The sequence below is a fragment of the Oryctolagus cuniculus genome, chromosome 13 (genome assembly GCF_964237555.1).
Source record: "Oryctolagus cuniculus chromosome 13, mOryCun1.1, whole genome shotgun sequence".
NCBI lineage: Eukaryota > Metazoa > Chordata > Mammalia > Lagomorpha > Leporidae > Oryctolagus > Oryctolagus cuniculus.
This window is the reverse complement of record NC_091444.1, coordinates 3,146,784-3,170,423: the sequence shown is the minus strand read 5'-3', so window position 1 is coordinate 3,170,423 and position 23,640 is coordinate 3,146,784. Positions and strand designations below refer to the sequence as shown.

Here is a 23,640-nt window from a genome sequence, read left to right as displayed (position 1 = left end):
CAAGATCTGGGTGTTAAGAGGAATCACTGCTTAGCATTTTCTGGCAATCATTCGTAGGACCAGTTTGCTGTGATGAATATTCATATATACATTTTTCCCTCACACAAAATTGAAAGTACTATCTGGGGGCTGGCTGCTTCACTTCCTATCCAGCCCTCTGCTACGGCCTGGGAAAGCAGTGGAACCTGCACCTGTGTGGGAGACCTGGAAGAAGCTCCTGGCTCCCGGCTCTGGATTGGCGCAGCTCCGGCCATTGCAGCCAACTGGGGAGTGACCCAGCGGATGGAAGACCTTTCTCTCTCTCTGCCTCTCCTTCTCTGTGTAAGTCTGACTTTCAAATAAATAAATCTTTAATAATAAAAAAAGACAGTACTATCTGCCAGACTGATGGTGGAATCATTTCCCTGCAAGGTGGTCCACTATAAAGTTCAGGGGTAGGCCAAGGAGGACCAGGAGATGCCGAGACAAAAATGGCTTTTTACATTATTTTACAGTTGGAAAGAAACAAGAAGTGTAACAGTATTTTGTGACATGTAAAAGTTACATGAAATTCAATCTGCAGCGTTCACAAATAGAGTTCTACTGTCCGTGGTCTATGGCTCCTACCATTCAACAATGGCTGAGCTAAGGACATTCTGGACAATGAAGAACTGCACAGATGGCAGTGGTCTCGTGAGACTGTGCTGCTTAGTGATGCTGTAAACCCACACTCTGACCTGCTCCGTGGGGAGACTGCCTGAGGACACATCCCTCAGGGAGCATCGCGGCCTCTGAGCAATGCGTCACTGCAGTTGCCACAGGACCCAAACGCGGTATTCTCATTGCTGCTGCTGCTGTTTAGCTTCCCCTAAGTTTTAGCAACAGTACAAATTGGCAGCATCGCCAGCCTGATGCGTATGACAAGCCAATGACATTGTATTACTAGTGCACACGCATCATGGCAAAGTAAGAGAAAAGCGGAATAGGAGACTTTAAATATCACATGTTTTTCTTTTATTTGACAGGTAGAGTTACAGACAGTGAGAGAGAGAGAGACAGAAAGAAAGGTCCTCCCTCCGTTGGCTCACCCCCAAATGGCCACCACTGCCGGACCCGTGCCAATCCAAAGCCAGGAGCCAGGTGCTTCTTCCTGGTCTCCCATGGGGTGCAGGGAACCAAGCACTTGGGCCATCCTCCACTGCCCTCCTGGGCCACAGCAGAGAGCTGGACTGGAAGAGGAGTAACCAGGACCAGAACCCGGGCCCACATGGGATGCCGGTGCCACAGGCAGAGGATTAACCAAGCGAGCCATGGTGCTGGCCCTAAATCTCACGTTTTAATGATACAGCAGGGCATGGATCAGCTGTTACCAAATTAAATGGCAGAGCATCATGGTTATTTTGTAATTGTAATTACGTGATATTATGAACACCACTGAACTAAACCATCACAATACTCCCAATTCAAAGAAAAGCAACCAACTGAAAAATTAGAAAATGTTAAATGGACTGTCTCATCACAGCAGAATTTCTTCATAGAAATAAAAAAAAAAAGCTATAGCCAAAGCAAGTTTCTGAGTGGCTCTTTGTTAGGTGAGCAAACCAACTGCTTTCCTAATGGCGATTTAGTTAAGTCATGTATGACTGCAGCACGGAGAAAATCCATCAGGTTGAGAATATTAGCCTTTCTCAGAGAACGCCTGTTTGAAGAGTTCAGGTTGCTGGGCAGCATCAACAGTCAGTATTAACAAGGGCAACTCTGCCTGAGCCTTTGCCACTCGACAGGTGTCAGGCACCAGTACTGCCTCCCTCCTCCTGCTTATTCCAGAAGCCAAGGCCAATGTTGAAGAAGCTGAAGAATGGGTCTCTAGGGCAGTCCGTGAAGAACTGGGACAAAGGATTCCCAGAGAAATCGAGAAAACACTCATCATTACAACTTGAAGTACAATCTGCTATGATTTGTTACACCTGAGGATGGCAAAATTACAAATCTATGTGATGGGAAAAAGATTTAGGGGCCAGCGCCGTGGTGCAGCTTAAGCCTCTGCCTGCAGTGCCGGCATCCTATACGGGCGGCTGGTTCCTGTCCCTGCTGCACCACTTCCGATCCAGCTCCCTGCTATGGCCTGGGATACCAGTAGAAGATGGCCCAAGTGCTTGGGCCCCTGCATCCACATGGGAGACCCAGGAGAAGCTTCTGGCTTCAGATCCACACAGCTCCAGCTGTTGCAGCCACTTGGAGAGTGAACCAGCTGGTGGAAGACCTCTCTCTGTTTCATCCTCTCTGTCTGTAACTCTGCCTCTCAAATAAACATGTCTTTAAAAAAAGATTTAAAGAAACTTACAAAGCCAATTAAAATGCCAAGTGTTTTTAAAAGTCCATGACCATTCACCGCTGTATTCATCAGCAAGCACTCTGTGTGGTGTACAACAGTCTCATGCTGTTGATCCAGCAGTGCTAAGGGTGTCCTGAATTTGCTTTTAGCATCAGTGCCATGACTTCCTGCAGAACTGAATCCCCTGGCCTGGCTCACCACGCAATGGCCTTAGAGGGGGTGAAGTGTTATTGCTACTGGGTACATGAATTCCCCCACAAATTTGCAGTGCATGTATTTTCTGACCTGAGAGCTCTTGCAAAGATTGTCAGACCTTGAGACAAACACAAAGGAAATCTCGGTATTCCCAAACTGATTAGCCTTTGAAACTGAGGACCCTTCATCTAACATTCAGCTGGAACAGATTAAGTTAAATGTGTATGGAGGGGAGATACAGGATTCTACTAATGCCTGCCAAGCAGTGAACACGCTCGAATCAAATGCTTATGAACTGTTACCAGCCTTAGTATGTTTCCACTGATTTGCTGTTGTCACTGATTTTAGGTGTTTTCATTGATTTTATTTATTTGAAAGGCAAAGACAGAGAAGGAGACAGAGACAGACGGACACACACACACACACACACACGCGTGCGCGGAGGGAGAGAAAACGTGAAAGTGGTTGGGTGGGGGGAGGTCCTGACACCTACACAGGTGACCTGGACTGAGATCCTGGATCCTGGATTCAGCATGGCCCAGCCCTGGCTGTTGCTGGTGTTGCAAAGACATTTTCAAAGAGGAAATAGGTAAAATCTCATCCCAATGCACCATCTAGAGCTGAACATTTGCAATCGATTTTAATGATAGTGCAAACTAAACTCCGATGAAATGAAACATTACTCCCTGCTCCCAATTATTCCCATTAATCCTCTTAGCAAACAAGTATTAGAAAAAAATTTTGAAAATCACAAAAAGGGAATTTCATCAATAAACAATTTTGTAGAAATCAATTTCTGTCTTGTTATGTAAGTATCTATAGAATATTTTTGATTCTGCCTCATGGTCCGCAAAATCTAAAATATTTATGAAAAAGGGTTGCTTAAATTTTCCAAATAAATATGCATTTCACTTCCTGTATCATTTAATTCATACGTATTTGCCGAAGTCCTACACTTGGGGGTGTGGATAAAAGTTGTGGACACGCTGCATGTGCACAGCACCCACGCATGTACACACAGACTTTCCCATCGTTTAGGAATCTCCCGGGCCTCTGAAACCCACCAAGCACACGGGCCTCAGGTCTGCAAGCTGTCAATCCGCGGGAGCTCCACACAGGATATTCAAAGGCCCTCATACTCCCGTCTTCCACATTCTGTCCCCTGCTCCTTCCCCTCACGTCCGTTTTGCCTCCATTTCTTTCCTTGAGCACAATGATCATTGCTACCTTGCAGCTGCACTGACCCACCTGCTTCATCCACACATGTGTGTAAATGAGGAAGACAAGTGAATCGGGGGTGGTGTGAAAACACACTCAACCTGAAATCCATATACATCCCTCACATTCAGCCAAGCCATAGCCTCTGTTTCATTTTTTTTTCCATTTTAGGAATAAATGCATTTTCACAAATGAAATAAAGTAAGCTTACGATGAGGCGCGTGGAGGTGCAGGTGAGCTTGCTAGAGCGGAAATGGCGTATACCGCAATGCCTTTCATCTCAGAGAATCCCGGAGGACGCACTTGTTACGGAGCCCTCTCTCCGGACGCCTGAGGGCGTCACACTAAGTGAACAAGGGGATTCTACGGCAGGAGCTCAAGCCCCGTGTTAGGAGGAGTCCCACCAAATCACCAGATGTACGTGTCTCAGTCTGGCGCCAACGCAGATCAGGGAAGACCCTCAGCAACTCAGGGAAAACATCGCGCCTACTGTCTACCTGGCCAGCTCTGGTGGGAGCGAACGGCAACAATAACACTTCCGTTGATTAAACACATCTGTTGATTAGCCATGATGTTTGCATGGCTAATCTTTCAGCAATGTTACTTTTTTTTTTTAGAAGATACTTCCTCCCATGATTGCTTTCCTCCTACAGAAAAAATCACTTAAAGGCCTACCTTAAATATAGTATCTCTGATACAATAAAGCTATTCAAACTGTACATAAAGACACTGTTTAAAAGGGAGATGTGGAGTAGTTATATAGAAGTCAAACAAGATTGGACACATTTTAAGTTCAAAGACAATGTATCCCTACATAGACGTGACAAACGAGTAGCATTTAATGAGCTGTTACTGTAAGTAATCCACACCTACATATCTAGCCTTTGATCCTCACAGTAACACCATTATATAGGAGCTAGCATTATTCCCATTTTACAGCTCAGAAAACAAAGCTATGAGGTATGAAGCAAATTGTCCAAAGTCACAAAGCTCCTAGGTGGCAGCACTTGGGGTAGAACAAGTCTGTCTCAGAAGCCCAAGTTCTTAATAATTACTTAACAACCAGTATTGTCCAACATAAATATAGCACAAGCCACGTAGGTAATGTTAAATTTTCTTTTAGTCACACTAAAAACAGGAAATTAATTTTAATACTATATTTCACTTAGACAAAATATCTTTAAAAAATAACTTCTGTGTCTACCAATGGGCACTATTAATTAGTTGCCTTACATTATTTTACATGCAAAGTCTTTGATATCTGGTATGTATTTTATACTGAGGACCCACTTGTTTGGACTAGCACCATTCCTAGTGTGTATAGTCACATGGGGTAGTGTTTCTGATACTACAGAGTGGCACTAGACCATTCCTTCAGGAAATATTTCATTCACTTAGCAAGCATTTCTTGGGAGCTGCTACTGTTCAACAGACATTAAAGTAGGGAATATGCCCAACAAAGATCCATTCTTAAGAAATTTGGGGCTGGCGCTGCAGATCAATAGGCTAATCCTCTGCCTGTGGCGCCAGCACCCTGGGTTCTAGTCCCGGTCGGGGTGCCGGATTCTGTCCCGCTTGCCTCTCTTCCAGTCCAGCTCTTTGCTGTGGCCCGAGAGTGCAGTGGAGGATGGCCCAAGTGCTTGGGCCCTGCACCCGCATGGGAGACCAGGAGAAGCACCTGGCTCCTGGCTTCGGAACAGCGCGGTGTGCCGACCACAGCGGCCATTGGAGGGTGAACCAATGGTAAAGGAATACCTTTCTCTCTGTCTCTCACTGTCCACTCTGCCTGTCAAAAAAAAAAAAAAAAAAAAAAAAAAAAAAGAATGAAAGAAATTTGGATTCATGGGGCTGGCATTGTGACATAGCAGGTGAAGGCACTGCCTGCAATGCTAGCAGCTCGTATGGGTGCTGGTTTGAGTCCCAGCTGCTCCACTTCCAATCCAGCTCCCTGCTGGTGGCCTGCTCCAAGTGCCTGGGCCCCTGCAACTCATATGAGAGACCCAGATGAACCTTCAGGCTCCTGACTCTGGCCTGGTCCAGCCCTGGCAGTGGTAACCGACTGGGAAGTGAAACAGTGGATAGAAGATCTGTCTCTTCCTCTAACTCCGACATCCAAATAAGTAAATAAATTAAAAAAAAAAAAGGTTTAGATTGTGGGGCCGGCACTGTGATGCAAGAGGGTCAAGCAGCCGCCTGCAATGCCAGCGTCATGTCCTGACTGCTCTACTTCTGACTCAGCTCCCTGACAGCAGCCCAGGAGAGCAATGGAAGATGGCCCAAGTGTCTGGGCCCTTGCCACCCAAGTGAGAGACCCAGAGGAAGCTCCGGCTCCTGGCTTCAGTCAGGTCAAGCTCTGGCTGTTTTGGCCATTTGGGGAGTGAGCCAGCAGATGGAAGATCTCTTTCAAATAATGTTTTTTTTTAAAGTTTATATTTCTTGGAGAGAAATAGCTAGTAAGTATAATAAATAAATAATTTAAAATAAGGCGACTTGTGACGAGCGCTGTGAAGGAAATGAAGTAGCAGCAGGTGACTGAAAGCGGCTGGTGCCTGCCGTGGTGGGGAACCCGGTGAGCAGCTGTCCTTCTGAAGTACCTGCACTTGCCTTGAGTGCCATCCACTATGCAAAGGAAAAGACAGGCAGTGAGTACAGCCCTGAGAGGCATCACTGGACTACTGTGCTCTCCTCTGTTCTACTGTGTACCCTCTGTACCTCCAACATAATCGTCACGTGCTACCCATGCTCAGTTCATACAAAAGTAAAACGACTTTGGCCACCAGCAAAGAAATGAAGGCTATGTGTCTCTTTTGGGGCATAGCTGGGAAAAACAGCAGCACAAACATAAAGCATTTAAAATATGATCACAGGGGTCCAGTGTTGTGGCACAGTGGGAAAAACCACCGGCTGCAATGCTGGCATCCCATATGGCCGCCGGTTTGAGTTCCGGCTGCTCCATTTCCAATCAAGCTTCCTGCTATGACCTGCGAAAACAGTGGAAGATGGCCCAAGTGCTTGGGCCCTGCATCCACATGAAGACCAGGAAGAAGCTCCTGGCTCCTGGCTTCAGATTGACCCAGTTCTAGCTGTTGTGACCATCTGAGGAGTGAACCAGCGGGTGGAAGACCTCTCTTTCTCTGCCTCTCCTCTCAGTAATTCTGCCTTTCAAGTAAATAAATAAATCTTTAAAAAAATAGGATCACATGTCAGGACAAAGACCCCAATGGTACGAAATGGTACAGTTCAACTGTTTGCACATTTTCTGTTTCCTTCTATTTCAGACACCTGTACACTTTATACAGCTTTAACTCCTTCAAGGTATACACATTTAATTTCTGTATAAGCTGACAAGTTAGGAAACTCTGGACCCATTAAGTGAAGAGTATAAGAGTCACTGAGCATATGAAAAAATTCATACTTGAAGATAAAACACCCTGGAACAGGGTGCAGGGCACTAGCCTTAGACGCACGCAGACAGGTTCCTTCCCCGGGAGCAGCATTCCAAATGAGCGATACTGAATAACAGAGCAGTGCACATGGGAGGAAAGCCTGCTTGTCAATCTTCCATCAACAACAGTGACGGGGCAGACAGCACAAGGGCATCACACTTACGATAGACAGTCAGCTTTATGTCCTTGGCTTGCTTGCCAGCTGCATTAGACACAGCACACTGGTAGCGCCCCTTGTCACTTCTTCGTGCATTCTTTAGATGCAGAATTTGTCCTCTGTCTAGAAGTTCAATATTGGGATCGCTCAACAACAAAGGCCTAGAAAAAATAAAAATTTATTCCATAAATTTTTTTATTAAGGATTTATTTATTTTATTTTAAAGGCAGAATTACAGAGAGAGAGGGTGAGAAAGAGACAGAGAGAGAGAGAGAAGTTCCATCCACTGAGCTCACTCCCCAAATGGCTGCAATGGCCAGAGCTGAGCCAATCCAAAGCCAGGAACCAAGAGCTTCCTCCAGGTCTCCTAAGTGGATGCAGGGGCCCAAAATACTTGGGCCATCCTCCACTGCCTTCCCAGGCACACCAGCAGGGAGCTGGATCAGAAGTGGAGCGGCCAGGGCTCAAACAGATGCCCACATGCCGTGCCAGCACTGCAGGCAGAACTGCTTTCCCAGGCGCATTAGCAGGGAGCTGGATTGGAAGTGGAGCAGCCGGGACTAAACCAGCGCCCATATGGGATGCGGCACTGCAGGCAGTGGCTTTACCTGCTATGCCACAGCACCGGCTCCCAGAAGTTCATTTTTATTTGCCCATGTTTCCTCACTCATTCACCACAACAAAAATCACTTAGTGATAACAAGTTCAAAACAGAATCAAAGTTGATTAAAAATGTGCAGTGATGCAATTAGCACTCATTCAGAAGAATGAAATCACTACACTGCTTTATTAATAGAAATTAGATAATCATCATTTTCAGATGAAAAGCTTCCCTATTTCCAACTTAACTTGTCTAATATTATTTATAATCAGTAGTGTCATTTTTTTCACTCATCCACTCTTACTCTTTCTCTATATTTGTTTTTATTACTAAGTACAGTTTAGTGTGACACTCTAGAAAACTCGGGCTAAGTAATACTATTTTAAAAAGTATTCTCAGGGGGGCAGCATTGTGGCACAATGGGTGAAGCTGCTGTCCGTGGCTTCAGCATCCCATACGGGTGCCAGTTCGTGTCCCGGCTGCCCCATTTCTGATCCAGCTCTCTGCTAATGCAGCTGGGAAAGCAGCAGAAGACATCCCAAGTAGCTGGGCCCTATCACCCACATGGGAGACCCAGATGAAGCTCCCGATTCCTGGCATCACCCTGGCCCAGAACCAGCACATGAAAGACATTTTCATAGATGCCAATCAACAGTCTTCAGGGTATGACTTTACAGCCTCCTCATCTGAGAACTGACCCCCCATACTCCAGCTAACATTTGAGATTTCAATGCTTTACTTTTTTCTCTGCATGACCAGTGGAAATCAAAACTGTATTTATTTACATTCATCAAGTCATTGAGGGTGAACTTTTTTTAGTATGTTAATTGCCTAACTATAATATAAAATCTCGGGCCGGCGCCACGGCTCACTAGGCTAATCCTCCACCTGCGGCGCCAGCACACCAGGTTCTAGTCCCAGTCGGGGCGCCGGATTCTGTCCCGGTTGCCCCTCTTCCAGGCCAGCTCTCTGCTGTGGCCAGGGAGTGCAGTGGAGGATGGCCCAAGTACTTGGGCCCTGCACCCCATGGGAGACCAGGAGAAGCACCTGGCTCCTGCTTTCAGATCAGCGCGGTGTGCCGGCCGCAGCGTGCCAGCCGTGGCGGCCATTGGAGGGTGAACCAACGGCAAAGGAAGACCTTTCTCTCTGTCTCTCTCTCTCACTGTCCACTCTGCCTGTCAAAAAAAAAAAAAAAAAAAAAAAAAAGAATAAAAAATAAAATAAAATAAAATCTCTTGCTTCTCTGAACATTTTTCATCACATTACATTTACTGTTGGTTATCTTCCTTATTGTTTTGCACAGTCTGGATGTAAGTGCCTTTTGATGCACTGTAACCCTTGTGACTCCTGGCTACTTCGGCCTCGGCTTAACCTGTTCCCTACACCACTCAAATCCACGAACTGAGCAACAGACACAGCAAAGGTACTCACTTGCCGTCTTTGAGCCAGTGGATGTCGGGGAAGGGGGTGCCTGTGACCCGGCACTCGAGGGTGGTGCTGCGGCTGAGGACCACTGAGACTTCATCTGGGGAGCGGGCTCCTATCACGCTGGGCGGAACTTGAACAAAGACATTTTACCATGAGAATCTATGACTTAACAAACAGGCTCGGGAGAAGGGAAGCAGGTAACCACTGATTTCTATGTTTCAACAAATCGTTAATGTTAAAAATATGACAAAATCTGTGTGCCCAAATATTAAATTTAAATACAGAAACATATTCATGAAAGATCTGTTATCTTAATACAGGATTCACTTGGAAGCATATATTCAACTCATATGCACAAGGTGTTTCATGAACCTGAAAATGTTTGATTTAATTTTAGAATTTTTTGAGATGTAAGGAGAGAAAGACAGCAAGCAAGCAGGAGGGATTGAGATTGCTCACATCTGCTGTTTGGCTCCCTAAATGCCTGACTGAGCTAGTCAGAAGCCATGAGCCAGGAACTCAACCCAGGCCAACTACTCCCAAGGTCTGCTAGAGTTGGACATGAAGTCAGGTATTCCAATGTGGGATGCAGGTATCTTACCTGCTAGGCTAAATGCCCACCTTTCCATGAATTTTTTTTTTTTTTTTTTGGACAGGCAGAGTTAGATAGTGAGAGAGAACGAGACACAGAGAAAGGTCTTCCTTCCGTTGGTTCACCCCCCAAATGGCCACTACAGCCGGCGCACTGTGCCGATCTGAAGCCAGGAGCCAGGTGCTTCTTCCTGGTCTCCCATGCGGGTGCAGGGCCCAAGCACTTGGGCCATCCTCCACTGCACTCCTGGGCCACAGCAGAGAGCTGGCCTGGAAGAGGGGCAACCGGAACAGAACCGGCGCCCCGACCGGGACTAGAACCCAGGGTGCTGGCGCCGCAGGTGGAGGATTAGCCTAGTGAGCCGTGGTGCCGGCTCCATGAACTTTTCGAAGTACCTTTATATAACTAAATATACTACTGTTATACATCAGAGATAACGAATGACATCATCAACTCTCAGGAAGTTCAAGTTCTCACATTATGCTGTCATGCTGTTTGAAATGCACTGCCTTTATCTCTTACAAGAACGATGCTAAGGCCCGCTCAAGCTGTCCAAGCTGTCACAGGACAGGGTACGTGGGCTTTTATTTTGGGAGTATGGAGCACATCACGCAGCTCCTGTACGCCTCCCTCACATCTCAGCCTCGTCCTTCACCCCAAGGTGAGGTGCTCAGCTTCCGGGAAATGAGCAGACACTAGAGGTTGCAGGAGGGGAGGGGCATGTGTGCGGTCAGGTGTGTGTGTTAAGACCACACTGGCTGCTGAGTGAAGAATGGGCTAGACAAGCCACAAGTGAGTTGTACTGCACGACACTCTGGGTGGCTACTTGCTAGGGAGCTTCCTGCCCACCTAACTGGAGAATTTGACATTAGTAGTAATTTCCTGTTTTACAGAAGATGGTACTACTTTATTTTATTGGAGACTTTTGGGTCTACAACTCCAGGACTTCTCTGTATTACAAGTAATAACCACATTCAAACTTTCTGCATCAGGTTCTGAATAACCTCTGTTAAAGACAAAAATACAGAGTGGAACAGACGGCGTTTCTTCTATCGATTTTTTTTTTTTTTGGACAGGCAGAGTGGACAGTAAGAGAGAGAGACAGAGAGAAAGGTCTTCCTTTGCCGTTGGTTCACCCTCCAATGGCCGCCGCGGCTGGCACGCTGTGGCCAGCGCACCGCGCTGATCCGATGGCAGGAGCCAGGTGCTTCTCCTGGTCTCCCATGGGGTGCAGGGCCCAAGCACTTGGGCCATCCTCCACGGCACTCCCAGGCCACAGCAGAGAGCTGGCCTGGAAGAGGGGTAACCGGGACAGAACCGGCGCCCCGACCGGGACTAGAACCCGGTGTGCCGGCGCCGCAAGGTGGAGGATTAGCCTAGTGAGCCGCGGCGCCGGCCCTTCTATCGATTTAATGTTTTGCTTTTTCAGTTACCTCTCTGCATACTGCGTAAGAAACGCACCCGAAGCACAGTTTTTTCAAAGCCCATCTTCCTTACCGAGCACATGGATATTAAAGTCCTTCTGAGAAGTGCCCGCGACGTTCACTGCTCTGCAGGAGTATCGTCCCGAGTCCTGCAGCGTGGCCGAGGAGAGCTTCAGGGTCCTCCCGTTGCTCACGGTCTCAACAGTGCTGCTCTCCTGCACCTGCAGGGGCCCGAGAGGTCAGTGTTACCTCCAAACCGGATACGAACACACAATTAAACACTGAACTAAAACATCTGCATCACTAATCGTGAAAACCGAACAGCTGAACAAGTTCCTCTCAGTGCAGAAGCAAGGAGTGCCACTTTACCAGCACGTCATCTTTGTACCACGTGATGACGGGAGGTGGCGTCCCTTCCACGTCGCAGGAGAGACTCGTCAGCTGGTTCACCAACACGGACACATTCGTCACTTGTTCTTCATCTTTAATTACAGGAGGAACTGCAGAGACAGAAGTCACAGTCAGGCGGTCATCATAAGTATTACCCTAAAGTTTCTTTACAAAGGACTTTACAAAGCAGATTCTGAGATTTACTGGCCAGAACAGCTAGTCATATTTAAGAATATACTTATTGTAAAAAGCCTTGACCAACATATTTATATACAAAAAGTCTTACTATTACTATTTCAGGGTTTTAAATTCAATGGCAGAATTCAGGACAAATTTAACATAGAACCTATGTATTTTACATACCACTCAAAACACAACCTGTTGTAGGGGGTATTAATTTTTTTAAAAAAGGCCTTATTTATTTATTTGCAAAACAGAGTGACACAGAGAGAGGAAGAAACAGAGAAAAAGATCTTCTACCTGCTGTTTCACTCCACAAATGGTTAGCAAGAGCTGGGGCTGATCCCGGCTGATGCCAGGAGTGCAGAACTCCATCTGAATCTCTCCTGTGCATGGCAGAGGCCCGCGTGTTCAGGTCAGCCTCTGCTGGCTTCCTGGGTGCATCAGCAGGGAGCTGGATCAGAAGCACAGCAGCCAGCACTTGACCCAGCCCTCCACTATGGGATGCTGGTGTCGCAGGTGGCGGTTTAACCCACTGCACCACAAGGTCGGTACCAAGAGGTCTCAATTTAAGTCACAGGAGCCTTAAATCTCTGTGAAAGCCAATATTCACCAAATTTTCAAATGCATCTGGCATTTTACTAATGCAAAATGGCATATGTACAAGATTTTTACTGAAGGGTTCTACATAATAGCGAATACCTGGTAACAATCGCAACACTCACCATTAATAAAGCAAGGTTAAATAAATCATTGGATAGCTACACAGCGGCATACTATAGATAAAGAGTTAGGAATACTGAATAGTTCCCAAGATAAGCCATTCTGTGAAGCAGATGAAATGCAGACTAAAGAGTATAACTTTCTACTCTATGTAAGTGAAAGAGGATAAATATTATACATCCATATTTTATCGTAACTTATCTACACACACACGCACACACACGTACACCCACAAAGTGGCACTTTCCCTTCCTGTGGAGAGGAGCACTAGATGGCCCAGCTCAGGGTCAGGAGGAGTTTACTATGTACCTTTGCTACCACTGGGTCTCAAATAATGTGAAGTCTTAAATCAAATAAACAATCAGAATACCAGTTTCTGTTTGATAACACATTTATTCACATTAATATTACAGAATACCACATTGAGGAAGTAATTTAAATATTTAATAACTGGAAAACTTACATATCCCCTTAGATGGTCCTGGCATCTTCATTGGGACTTACCATGGACTTTGAGGTTGTACTTGCTCTCTGCGGTGCCGGCTTCATTGACTGCCACACAGATGTAGTCCCCACCATCAGATGGTGCAACGGAAGCAATGACCAACAACCTGCCGCCTTCCAGGACGGAGATACCAGGCTCTCTGCCGGTCAGCTCTCTACCGTTGTGCAGCCATTTGACAGTGGGCTTGGGAGTACCTAAATGAGAAATTAAAGCCTCATGATATTTTACCAAAAAAATCAGAAATAATTATTACATATAAAATGTATCAAGGAGAATTCAAATTTTTGTCATGATTGTAATGTGCACCAACAGGTACTATGTACTTTTCTGACAAAGGAAATTAAATTGAAGAGGCTATGCCAAGTAACGCCTCTAATTCCTGATCAGCCGTGAGACCCAGAGTCCCTGGTGTGAAGTTTTTTGGAGCTGTTTTCATTAGAATACCCACGATGATGGTAAACGAAGCATCTTCTTGGTGAGTTCCCAGTGACAATTAGGAAAAAAATGCATTAATTCAATTGATAAAATACAGGGAGGTTTAGGAGTAAAGACACAACTAAGGTACTACCACAGGAACGTAACACGAAGACTGCCTAGCCAGAGTGCACACTGAAGCACAGGAAAGACGCTGTCTAATTCACTTTTTCAAAGGCCTGACATGGTAGAGGTAAGGAACGTCTGTCCACGCACCTTCCGGAAATCTCACTCAGTTAAGTCAAGGATAGTAGCTCAACCCCTGAAAAGACATAGTTGAGGAAGCAGTGAGCAAATTGCTTTCCAGGATTTATTTATGACAAAGAGAGGGAATGGAAGTAATGTGCTAATAAATAAAAATGACAGAACCACTGCAGAGTGAGCAGCAGAGCCAAAAGGAGTATCAGAAGGAGACGAAGAACTCTGTACTAGGAATAAGTGCACTCGTCAGCAGTCAATGTGCCAGGCACTACTCTAAATTAAAAATCCACTTTATCCCCATGAAGATAAAATAAGCACATTAAATAAAATTAATATTATGACTTTGTTAATGATCCTGTGTTACATGATAAAAATGCTGAAAGATGGATAAGGACAGAAGAATGGCAGGAATACACAGAATTCCACTGCTCTAGACGCAAGTTGAGGTAAAGACTCATAAAGGCTACAAAAGTTAAACCTTTAGGAGAAAGGGAAGCAAAGACTGGCCTATGTACTGTGCTCGTAGTCAAACATTGACTGATACGGAAGGGCAAATAAAACAGATGGACGCCAGCTGTCTGGTCAGGCTGTCAGGCAAGAATCATAATTACTACTTACATTCCACTCATGCCTTCATGCATGTCTACCACACTTTGTTGAGTTGATAAGTGACAACAAAAATGAATAAACAAAAGAAACAAGCTGCGTTATCTTCATTCTACAAGTGGTAAAGCTACCACGATCAAGACATCATTCATAGCAACACACAATGAAAAGGCATCCAGGTACTTTAAATGAATGCCCAGGTGAAAATGAATGAGGCAGAGAGGCTTTTCAGAGCAGAGAGAAGTCAGGGATCCCGTGAGAAGAGGGGTGAGTGGTGGGGACCCCGTGAGAACAGGGGTGAGTGGTGGGGACCCTGTGAGAACAGGGGTGAGTGGTGGGGACCCAGTGAGAACAGGGAGCAGTGGATGCTGCAGGCAGGTGAGTGGTGGGGATCCCGTGAGAACAGGGGTGAGTGGGGGCTGCAGGCAGGTGATTGGTGGGGACCCAGTGAGAACAGGGAGCAGTGGGGGCTGCAGGCAGGTGAGTGGTGGGGACCCCGTGAGAACAGGGGTGAGTGGGTGCTGCAGGCAGGTGAGTGGTGGGGACTCCGTGAGAACAGGGGTGAGTGGGGGCTGCAGGCAGGAGAGTGGTGGGGACCTGTAAGAACACGGGTGAGTGGGGGCTGCAGGCAGGTGAGTGGTGGGGACCCCGTGAGAACTGGGGTGAGTGGGTGCTGCAGGCAGGAGAGTGGTGGGGACCCTGTGAGAACAGGGGTGAGTGGGGGCTGCAGGCAGGTGAGTGGTGGGGACCCCGTGAGAACAGGGAGCAGTAGGGGCTGCAGGCAGGTGAGTGGTGGGGACCCCGTGAGAACAGGGAGCAGGGGGGCTGCAGGCAGGTGAGTGGTGGGGACCCCGTTTGAACAGGGAGCAGTGGGTGTGTGCTGCAGGCAGGAGAGTGGCGGGGACCCCGTGAGAACAGGGGTGAGTGGGGGCTGCAGGCAGGTGAGTGGTGGGGACCCCGTGAGAACAGGGGTGAGTGGGGGCTGCAGGCAGCTGAGTGGTGGGGACCCTGTGAGAACAGGGAGCAGTGTGTGTGTGCTGCAGGCAGGAGAGTGGTGCCGAGCACCCAAGATCCTTACTCTTCTCAAGCAGCTTTCCTGCCAGACCCTCACTGCCTCCTGAGACACAAAAGCTCGCTAAGTCACTGTTTAAAATGGGCAGAAAGTGGAGTAATCACTGGGACAGCCACCACTCAGAGAGATGGAAAAGCTTGTCAGAGAGACGGAGTTGGCCTTGAGCACAGGCACACGTGGGAGCACTCGTGGAGCAGCCATGGCAGCCCTTGAGGAGGGCCACGGCTTAGGCTGTGCCAGACTGCCACCGTGCATGGAGGCGCTGCAGATGCACCGCAGAGGGCGTCACGAGCCAGAGTCAGCACCCACAGCAAGGGTAAGAGTGGCACGCCTCTTTCACATCTGAGGGGACGGCAGCAACCTGTGGCCAGGCACCGTGGTGGCACAGAGCCAGCAATTCAGGGAGAGGAGGGGCTTGCAAACAAGCTGCAAACTGGTCCTGGGATTGCCAGCGGAAAGTAGACACGGGAGAAGGGGTTTTTAAGAACAGAAGTGTTCAGAACTTACACTTCTGGCTAACAGAGATAAATCTCGAGTATCCTGAATAGCTCCAGCTGTCACATTTGAGAGGAAAATCATACTGAAAAAGAATGAAATACACAGAAGGAAAACAGATTCGATTGGCCAAAACTGAAAGAAGGGAAAATCTCCATAAAGTGCAATTCTTGGGAGGGAAAAACACCTGTTCAAAGAGCTGTTTGTGAAAGGGGTTAGCTGTTACCAAACTCACATGTTAGAACAAGGACGGACTGACAGCGGAATTTCACAGTGATGACGATTTAGGATAAATACAGTGGAATGATATTATGGCAATGCCTATAACTCTGGGTAGTACACACCTCTTACAGGGCATGGAAATGCAATGCGTTGACTGGCCAGTCTTTCCTGGAATGGAGTGTTAAATGGAGAGTCTACCTCCTCCACTGTGGGTGGTTCTGTGAGAAAAACAAATGCAGTATCAGTGGCTTTTCTTGGGCAACTTCAAATGCTGCCGAGGCATCATCAAGCACCTGCATCGATCAGCGGCTACACCTACTACCCTGAACATGCCTGAACGTGATGGATTCTTGGCCAGAACAGCCCAGAAGCAGGGTCTGGCTTTGTCCTGGCTTTCTCACCTGCCTAGAACACGCCAGACTCCTGGCAGGAACTGGAGGAGCATGTGCTGCTCGAGAGAATAGACACTGATGGTTCACACCTCAAAACACGGCCAGGGCCGGAGAGGGGCAGTGTCCCTTCCTCCAAGGGACCGACTGTATGACGAGGACCTGTCACTGAGAATGAAGTCCTACTCCAACGCCCTCAGCCCCCGCGTCCCTCAACCAGAAGCAGCGCACAGGGGGCTATCCACAGTGCTTTCCATTGCTGCATCTCCCACGGCAACTTCTCCTGCAAAAAGTAGATGTGCAAGAATGGACGCAGGCTGCGTGAGAGAACAGTAACGCTTCTTCATGAATGGTCTCCTTTCAGTTAGAGTCACAAAAGATCATCAGAGAGGTCTTCCCCAAACGGTCCTAGACTCGCTCATACAGACCCTGGCGCTTTCCCTACGCCCTGCCCCCACCGCGAGCATTCCACGTCATACAACACCTTGGACATGTAGCGTTATCTCCGCTTCGTCACTGCCTGCTATGTTCGTGGCGACACACGTGTAAAGGCCCGCGTCTGAGAGCGCGGCTTGCTGCAAGCTCAGAGTCCCATCGGGACGGCTCAGGCGCTGCACCCCATCGAGCAGCAGGGTCCGTCCGCCCTTCACCCAGGTCAGGACGGGGCGAGGCGTCCCCTGGGCGTTGCAGGGAACATCCGCTCTCTGCCCGACCCGGACTTTCACATGTTTTGGGCCACGCTGTATCTTTGGAGGCACTGGAAATAACAATGGAAATTAATGATTCAACCAAAGAAAAGTTTAAATGGGAGCTCCTTACCGTGAAGCATCATAGAAAAGTAGAACCGTCTCAAGCTGGAGATCTGGAACCAGGGTCGGCCTGCTCACCAGCTGGGGGGTGCAGGGTGGCCACAGGTGTCCTGAGGCCTGTTCCCCTCCCAATGCAGCAAGATCCCACTCCATTACATGAATGATGGGACATAACAAATACAAAACAGCCTTCCAAACTGGAGCAAAGCCAGTATTTGAAAAATGTAATTTAAGGTTTCAAAACCTCCTCTAAGAGGCAATCCAAATACGTTTGCTAACCTAAGAGTGAAACAGAAGGCACGCCTGTCCCGTGCTCCGTCTGTCCTCTGCACAGGGGCGTTAGGAAGCCTCCCCTAAGGCGTCTGTGGATTTCAGAGGGGGGGCTTGGCCTTGTCACTTCCCTTTGTCTGCCTCCCTTCAGAAATCCAAGTGAAGGAATTTACGTCAATAATTGCGAAGGATTCCTGCTTTCCACACCAATGCCCTGTGTATTGTGCAGTCACTTTGAGCCACAGGTGTTTTTTTTTTTTAATTAATTAATTTATTTGAAAGGCAAAGCAAGAGAGAGATCAAGATCTTCCGTCCACGGATTCACTCCCCCAGATGGCCACAACAGCCAGATCGGAAGCCAGGAGCCAGGAACTCCATCTGGGTCTCCCACAGGGGTGTGGGTCCAAGGACTTGGGCCTCTTCTGCTGCCTTCCCAGGCACATTAGCAGGGAGCTGGATCAGAATTGGAACAGCCAGGACTGGAACCTGTCTTCTGTTACGGGATGCTGGTATCATGAGCAGCAGGTTTGCCCCAAAGATCATTATTTTAGGAAAGAAACCAAAGGTCAGAGAGGTTAGGTGATAAATGAATGCCCTAGAGCTGTAAACAGGACTCCCATCTGGTCTCCAAACCCACTGTCGAAAGGACCATGTGACCTTGCGTGACCATTTGGTCCTGTCAAACTGCAGGATGCAGCAGACCAATTAGAGTGGTCAAGAGGGCAGTGAACCCAGGAAGCAGGACTTTTCCAGTCGCAGAGCTATCTGAATATGAGAGCGCTTCAGAAAGCAACTGTGTATCGTGTAACCAGGACACGTGTGCCTCTCCTGCAGCTACCGCTGAGTGCAGGCTGCTGGCTGTGTGGCAGCAGCCACGGCCCCATCCCCGGCACAGAGCACCTTCAGCAGGGAGCCGCCGGCTGGGACCCCTACCCATGAGGATGGCGTCTTCCTTAAAACTGACCAAGGGAGACACACTCCTCCATTCATGACATTGCAACTGGTGCAGACAAGGATGAGAAGTACCAGGCTGGCCTAATGCAAAAAGGGAGCTTGCGGCCGGCGCCGTGGCTCAATAGGCTAATCCTCCACCTTGCGGCGCCGGCACACCGGGTTCTAGTCCCGGTCGGGGCGCCGGATTCTGTCCCGGTTGCCCCTCTTCCAGGCCAGCTCTCTGCTATGGCCAGGGAGTGCAGTGGAGGATGGCCCAGGTGCTTGGGCCCTGCACCCCATGGGAGACCAGGAAAAGCACCTGGATCCTGGCTCCTCCATCGGATCAGCGCGGTGTGCCGGCTGCAGCGGCGGCCATTGGAGGGTGAACCAACGGCAAAGGAAGACCTTTCTCTCTGTCTCTCTCTCTCTCACTGTCCACTCTGTCTGTCAAAAAAATAAATAAATAAAAAAAAAATAAAAAAAAAAAATAAAAAAAAAAAAAGGGGAGCTTGCTATAAAGGGCCCTTTAAATTCAATGAAGCAGAATGTGAAGAAAAAACCCCATAACACCACCAACTTATTCCCTTACAGGGAACTATGGCCCATCCCTCAGACTCGGGAAGGCCCCAGACACAATGACAAACACACTGGCTGTTCTTAAGACAACGACGGGACTGATGAGTGTGAAACTCAAAGAAAGGTGTGTGCAAGAGTGAAAGTGCGCAAGGGTGAACGTTGTGGGCATATTGTGACTGATGAAGTAAAACTGACTGGATGGTCCGGGCCTTTAATGTGCACGATCCTGATGAGGCCAATTATAATGACATTAATGACGTCAAAAGGCTGAAACCCAGTGACTTAGAAGGTCCTGGGGACTGCTTCAGAGGGTTCAAGTTTCCTGATAGAAAAACAGAAAATGAACTTGCTTTCAGTGTAGAATTTAAGGATAAGGACTTTGCAGTCAAAATTATTAAAAGCACTTATGACCACTGGAAAGCTTTAGTGACTAAGAAAATGGACAGAAAAGCAATCAGCTGTGGTGTGGTGCACGAAGCTGCCACCTGCAACGCCAGCAATCCATTTGAGCACCAGTTCGAGTCCTGGCTGCTCCACTTCCAATCCAGCCCCTTGCTAATGCGTTTGGGATAGCAGCAGAGGATGGTTCAAAGGCTTGGGCCCCTGCACTCACATGAAAGACCCAGAAGAAGCTCCTGGCTCCTGGCTGCAGCCTGGCCTGGCTCGGTCTTTGTGGCCATTTGGAGAGGGAACCAGCAGACAGGAGATTTCTCTCTCTCTGTCTGTCTCCCTCTCTAACTCTGCCTTTCAAATAGATAAATATAACTTATGAAAAAATCAGCTGCATGAAGACAACATCTGAGAACCTCTTCAAGTGTGACCCCGATGCGGCCAAAGCGGCTGAGGCTGCCGGAGCCCCAGCAGGTGCCTCTGTCTGCCCAACACCAGCAGAAGTGGACAAGTGGCCCCATCACCACAAACACCAGTGTGGTTTCTCCGGAATACAAGCTGATGCTGCTGCAGCCTACTCACCTGGAAGCCTTGGATGCAAACCGAGTCGCTCTTCACTAGGCCAGCATTGACAAGACTCATCATCTAACTACAGCAACTGCTGCTGGCACTCCTCCAGTGCCCTCAGAATACAATCTGTCCAAAACTGCTTCCCATTATTTCAACTAAGATAACTTTTATTTAATTTTTATTTAATTTTTATTTATTTGACAGAGTTAGTGAGAGAGAAAGACAGAGAAAGGTCTTCCCTCCATTGGTTCAGCCCCCAAATGGCCGCCACGGCCAGAACTTCGCCGATCCGAAGCCAGGGGCCAGGTGCCTCCCCCCAGTCTCCCATGAGGGTACAGGGCCCAAGCACTTGGGCCATCCTCCACTGCCTTCCTGGGCCACAGCAGAGAGCTGGACCGGAAGAAGAGCAACTAGGACCAGAACCCGGTACCCACATGGGATGCTGGCGCCGCAGGCAGAGGAATAACCAAGTGAGCCATGGCGCCAGCCCCTAAGATAACTTTTATTTACACACTTACATAACAGCAAAGGTGATTTGGAAGTCATTTGTGAATAGATGTGTGAGAGTAACACATACTAGCTGTATATGTTTATTGTGTGTGAGGAAATAGAATTTTTTGCACAAACATAATTTTTTAATTATTTTAATTCCACTTTCTATGCTGACTGTGTGAGGATAAATTTTTGTGCACCAAAATAATTAATTTTCTAATTTCCATTTTAATTTCATTTTCTACAAACTTTTTCAAGTTCTTACATATTAAAAATGACCATTTAAATACCATTAGGTTCTTCCTTGAGAATCAAAGTACATCCTACAGCTTATACATTTCTTTCTTCTATATAGCAATGAGAGTCCTATTTTCAACTAGAAGCAGTGACATAAAAAATTTAATAAAGTCTCTTTGAAAAAGGCAAAAGAAAGTGATTTGGAGAGAGAAGATGCCCCGGTCCGAGCACATGTCAGAAAGTCCCAAGTCTCAGGCTTTTAGCCTCTTTGGGTCACCCAGTGTACAGTTTGGAGGTTCACTATTGCAGAAGCTGGGACTATGAGGTGTCCCAGTGGCCCGTTAGCACATACGACGACCTCGAAACTCACCGTGGACGTTTAACTTCACAGACTGAGTCACGTTCCCCGCAATGTTTGTGGCAGCACAGAGATACAGCCCAGAGTCTGAAACGCGGCTCTCGGTGATCTTCATGGAGCCGGAGGGGAGGAACGTGTGTCTAAACAGAAAGCACACGACGCGTCAGATGCTGCCTCACAGCTATGCCTCCAGGCTCAAAGCTCTGCTCTGCGAGGTCTGGAAGCCCTTCTCCCATCTGTAACGCATATCCATACACCGGGAGTCAGGAACTCTCCTGATTATGATATTCTTACACACACTAAATTAGCTTCTTTTATCCTTCAGTCCAACCTAATGATCTGAAATGGCCTAATAATGAAACACCTGAGTTACAGCTATACCAAGCAAAACATTATTGCAGTAAACTTCGAATTTACGTTTTTGACCAAATGAGTCAACCTTTTGATAGCATTAATTATACAGTATCCACTCTCAAATATATAAATTTAAAATTAACTGCAGAATTTTGTATTAGTTAATGAATATTTTGATAAAATTTTATTTCTGAACCCCATCTCGTATGTTACCTTGGCACTGAGTATTTTTCCTACAGGGCTTCATAAACTAGTGTATTGAAATAAAGGCATAAGAAAGTACTTACATTCTCAAATATATGTTGGACATATTCTTCAAGTCAAACAACAGTGCAGTTGGATGAACCAAATAGAAAAAGTTTTTACATTAAATTTTGTTCAGATACTTTTAAGAGAGTGTAGAGGACAGACAGATCTAACATTAAAATTTCCTAAAAAGCTAAAGCAAGCAAAGTGTACTTTGGCTCAGAGACACACAAATAGTTTAGTAGTTAAGGAAAGAATCTCCCAAAAGATCTAAGTGTGTACAAGAAGTCAACACGTAACGTGCACCATCAGAGGAGATATGCAAAACGGAAGGAATGGAGTAACTATTCAACATGATTCAGGCAGTTGGGTTTCCAAATGAAAAGAATAAACAAAATTAGAGCACTACCTAATATTATATTACATACAAAATAAGAATTCAGGTGGATTAAAGTCAAAAAAGGAAAAAAAACAAAGCTTAAAATTTTTGAATAAAATACTGAAGAATTTCAAAAATTTATATAATTTCAAAAATTTATAATCTTCATAAAGAACACACGAGAAGTACAAATCTGAAAAAGAACTAATACAGTGAAGTTCTTAAAAATTTAGAACTTCTGAACAACCAAACACTGTACAAAAACAAACTTAAAACCAGAGCAACAGACTGAAATAAGATTTCTCAACACACACCCACACACTCCCCGCCACCAAGAACAAAGACCAAATTTCTACATTCAACAAGATAGACAGGTCACCAGAAAACTGCACACACACTTGGGCAGCTCACAGATGAGACAATGGCCAAGAAACAAGCCCAAGTGCTCTCTGCTCATCTGAGCCTGTCACATGACAATTAAAACACAGGGACCACTTCACACCCGTCGACTGGCACAGCCGCGTCAGCCCGTCACCGCTGTGCAGAGCAGAAAGTGCACACGGGCACGCCGCAGGTGAGCCAGCAGTGCTCTCGTGGAGAGCTGTTTAGAGGGTCTACTCATCTGGGAACAGGAACGTACTGACCAGAAACTGGCCTACAGAAACCGATAAATAAACAGAGATAATAAAAAAGATACTAGTTTAAAGAGCTGTGCTTGCTAAACCTAAACAAAAAGCCAATTAGAAAGAAAAACTAACCAGAATGTCCACAAACACGGAACTGGATCAATAAAATACAGGATAAGCGTGCAGCGGCTGGAGGAAATGAACTGCCTGTCTACAGCGGATACACGCAGAGGAGGAGAGTAAGTAAAATAAAAAATACGTTACAGTGGCAAACTGAAGCCAGACCACCAAGCACAACTGTGAACAAGACAGGCAGTAGTCCCCATGTTAAGGAAGTACAGGTGGAGGATGGACACTAGGTTTGTGGTAGCGTTTGTCCTGGGGAAAGAGGAAACTAATTCCATCTAGGGACGGGAGCAATAGAACTTCAACTTTATCCCTAATACTGGATTTTTTTATTCAAAAAGATTCAAGAAACATCTCTTTTTCAAAGAGATCATACAGCTGTACAAAGTCGTTCTTGTTTATTTTTTTCCTCACAGTGGTAGGGAAACTATGCCAGCATGAGTTTCTGTCTTCATAATCATACCTCCATGAGTCTAACAGGCGACAGCTGTAATTCTCATTCCACCAGAGGCTAATGGAACGAGGCTGAGCCGACACAGTAATTGAGACCTAGAGCTTGAGGCTGTGAAATGTACGTTATCTTATATAACTCCTCACAGGCAAGAAGATGGGAGGAGAAATCCACCTACAACGGAGCTGGAG

The 23,640-nt window shown here is 46.9% G+C and overlaps 2 protein-coding genes across 5 annotated transcripts in view; one reads left to right on the top strand and one right to left on the bottom strand.

Annotated features, from left to right (window-relative positions):
* HMCN1 (hemicentin 1) overlaps positions 1 to 23,640 on the bottom strand; it is a 459,307-nt gene that overhangs the window by 181,118 nt on the left and 254,549 nt on the right. For all 4 annotated transcript variants that reach the window (XM_070055058.1, XM_051820384.2, XM_070055057.1 and 1 more), the window contains 8 exons: positions 21,280 to 21,407; positions 17,117 to 17,389; positions 16,366 to 16,461; positions 13,173 to 13,367; positions 11,745 to 11,875; positions 11,449 to 11,596; positions 9,363 to 9,489; positions 7,337 to 7,491 (listed from right to left, as the gene is read on the bottom strand). In XM_070055058.1, coding sequence (XP_069911159.1) covers positions 7,337 to 7,491; positions 9,363 to 9,489; positions 11,449 to 11,596; positions 11,745 to 11,875; positions 13,173 to 13,367; positions 16,366 to 16,461; positions 17,117 to 17,389; positions 21,280 to 21,407 — 1,253 coding nt within the window. The remainder of the gene's footprint in view (positions 1 to 7,336; positions 7,492 to 9,362; positions 9,490 to 11,448; positions 11,597 to 11,744; positions 11,876 to 13,172; positions 13,368 to 16,365; positions 16,462 to 17,116; positions 17,390 to 21,279; positions 21,408 to 23,640) is intronic.
* LOC103351064 (inorganic pyrophosphatase) lies at positions 18,226 to 19,889 on the top strand. Its single transcript, XM_070056207.1, is given in 3 exon segments — positions 18,226 to 18,276; positions 19,165 to 19,402; positions 19,405 to 19,889. Coding segments are annotated over 3 exon segments (678 nt in total). The 3' UTR covers positions 19,794 to 19,889.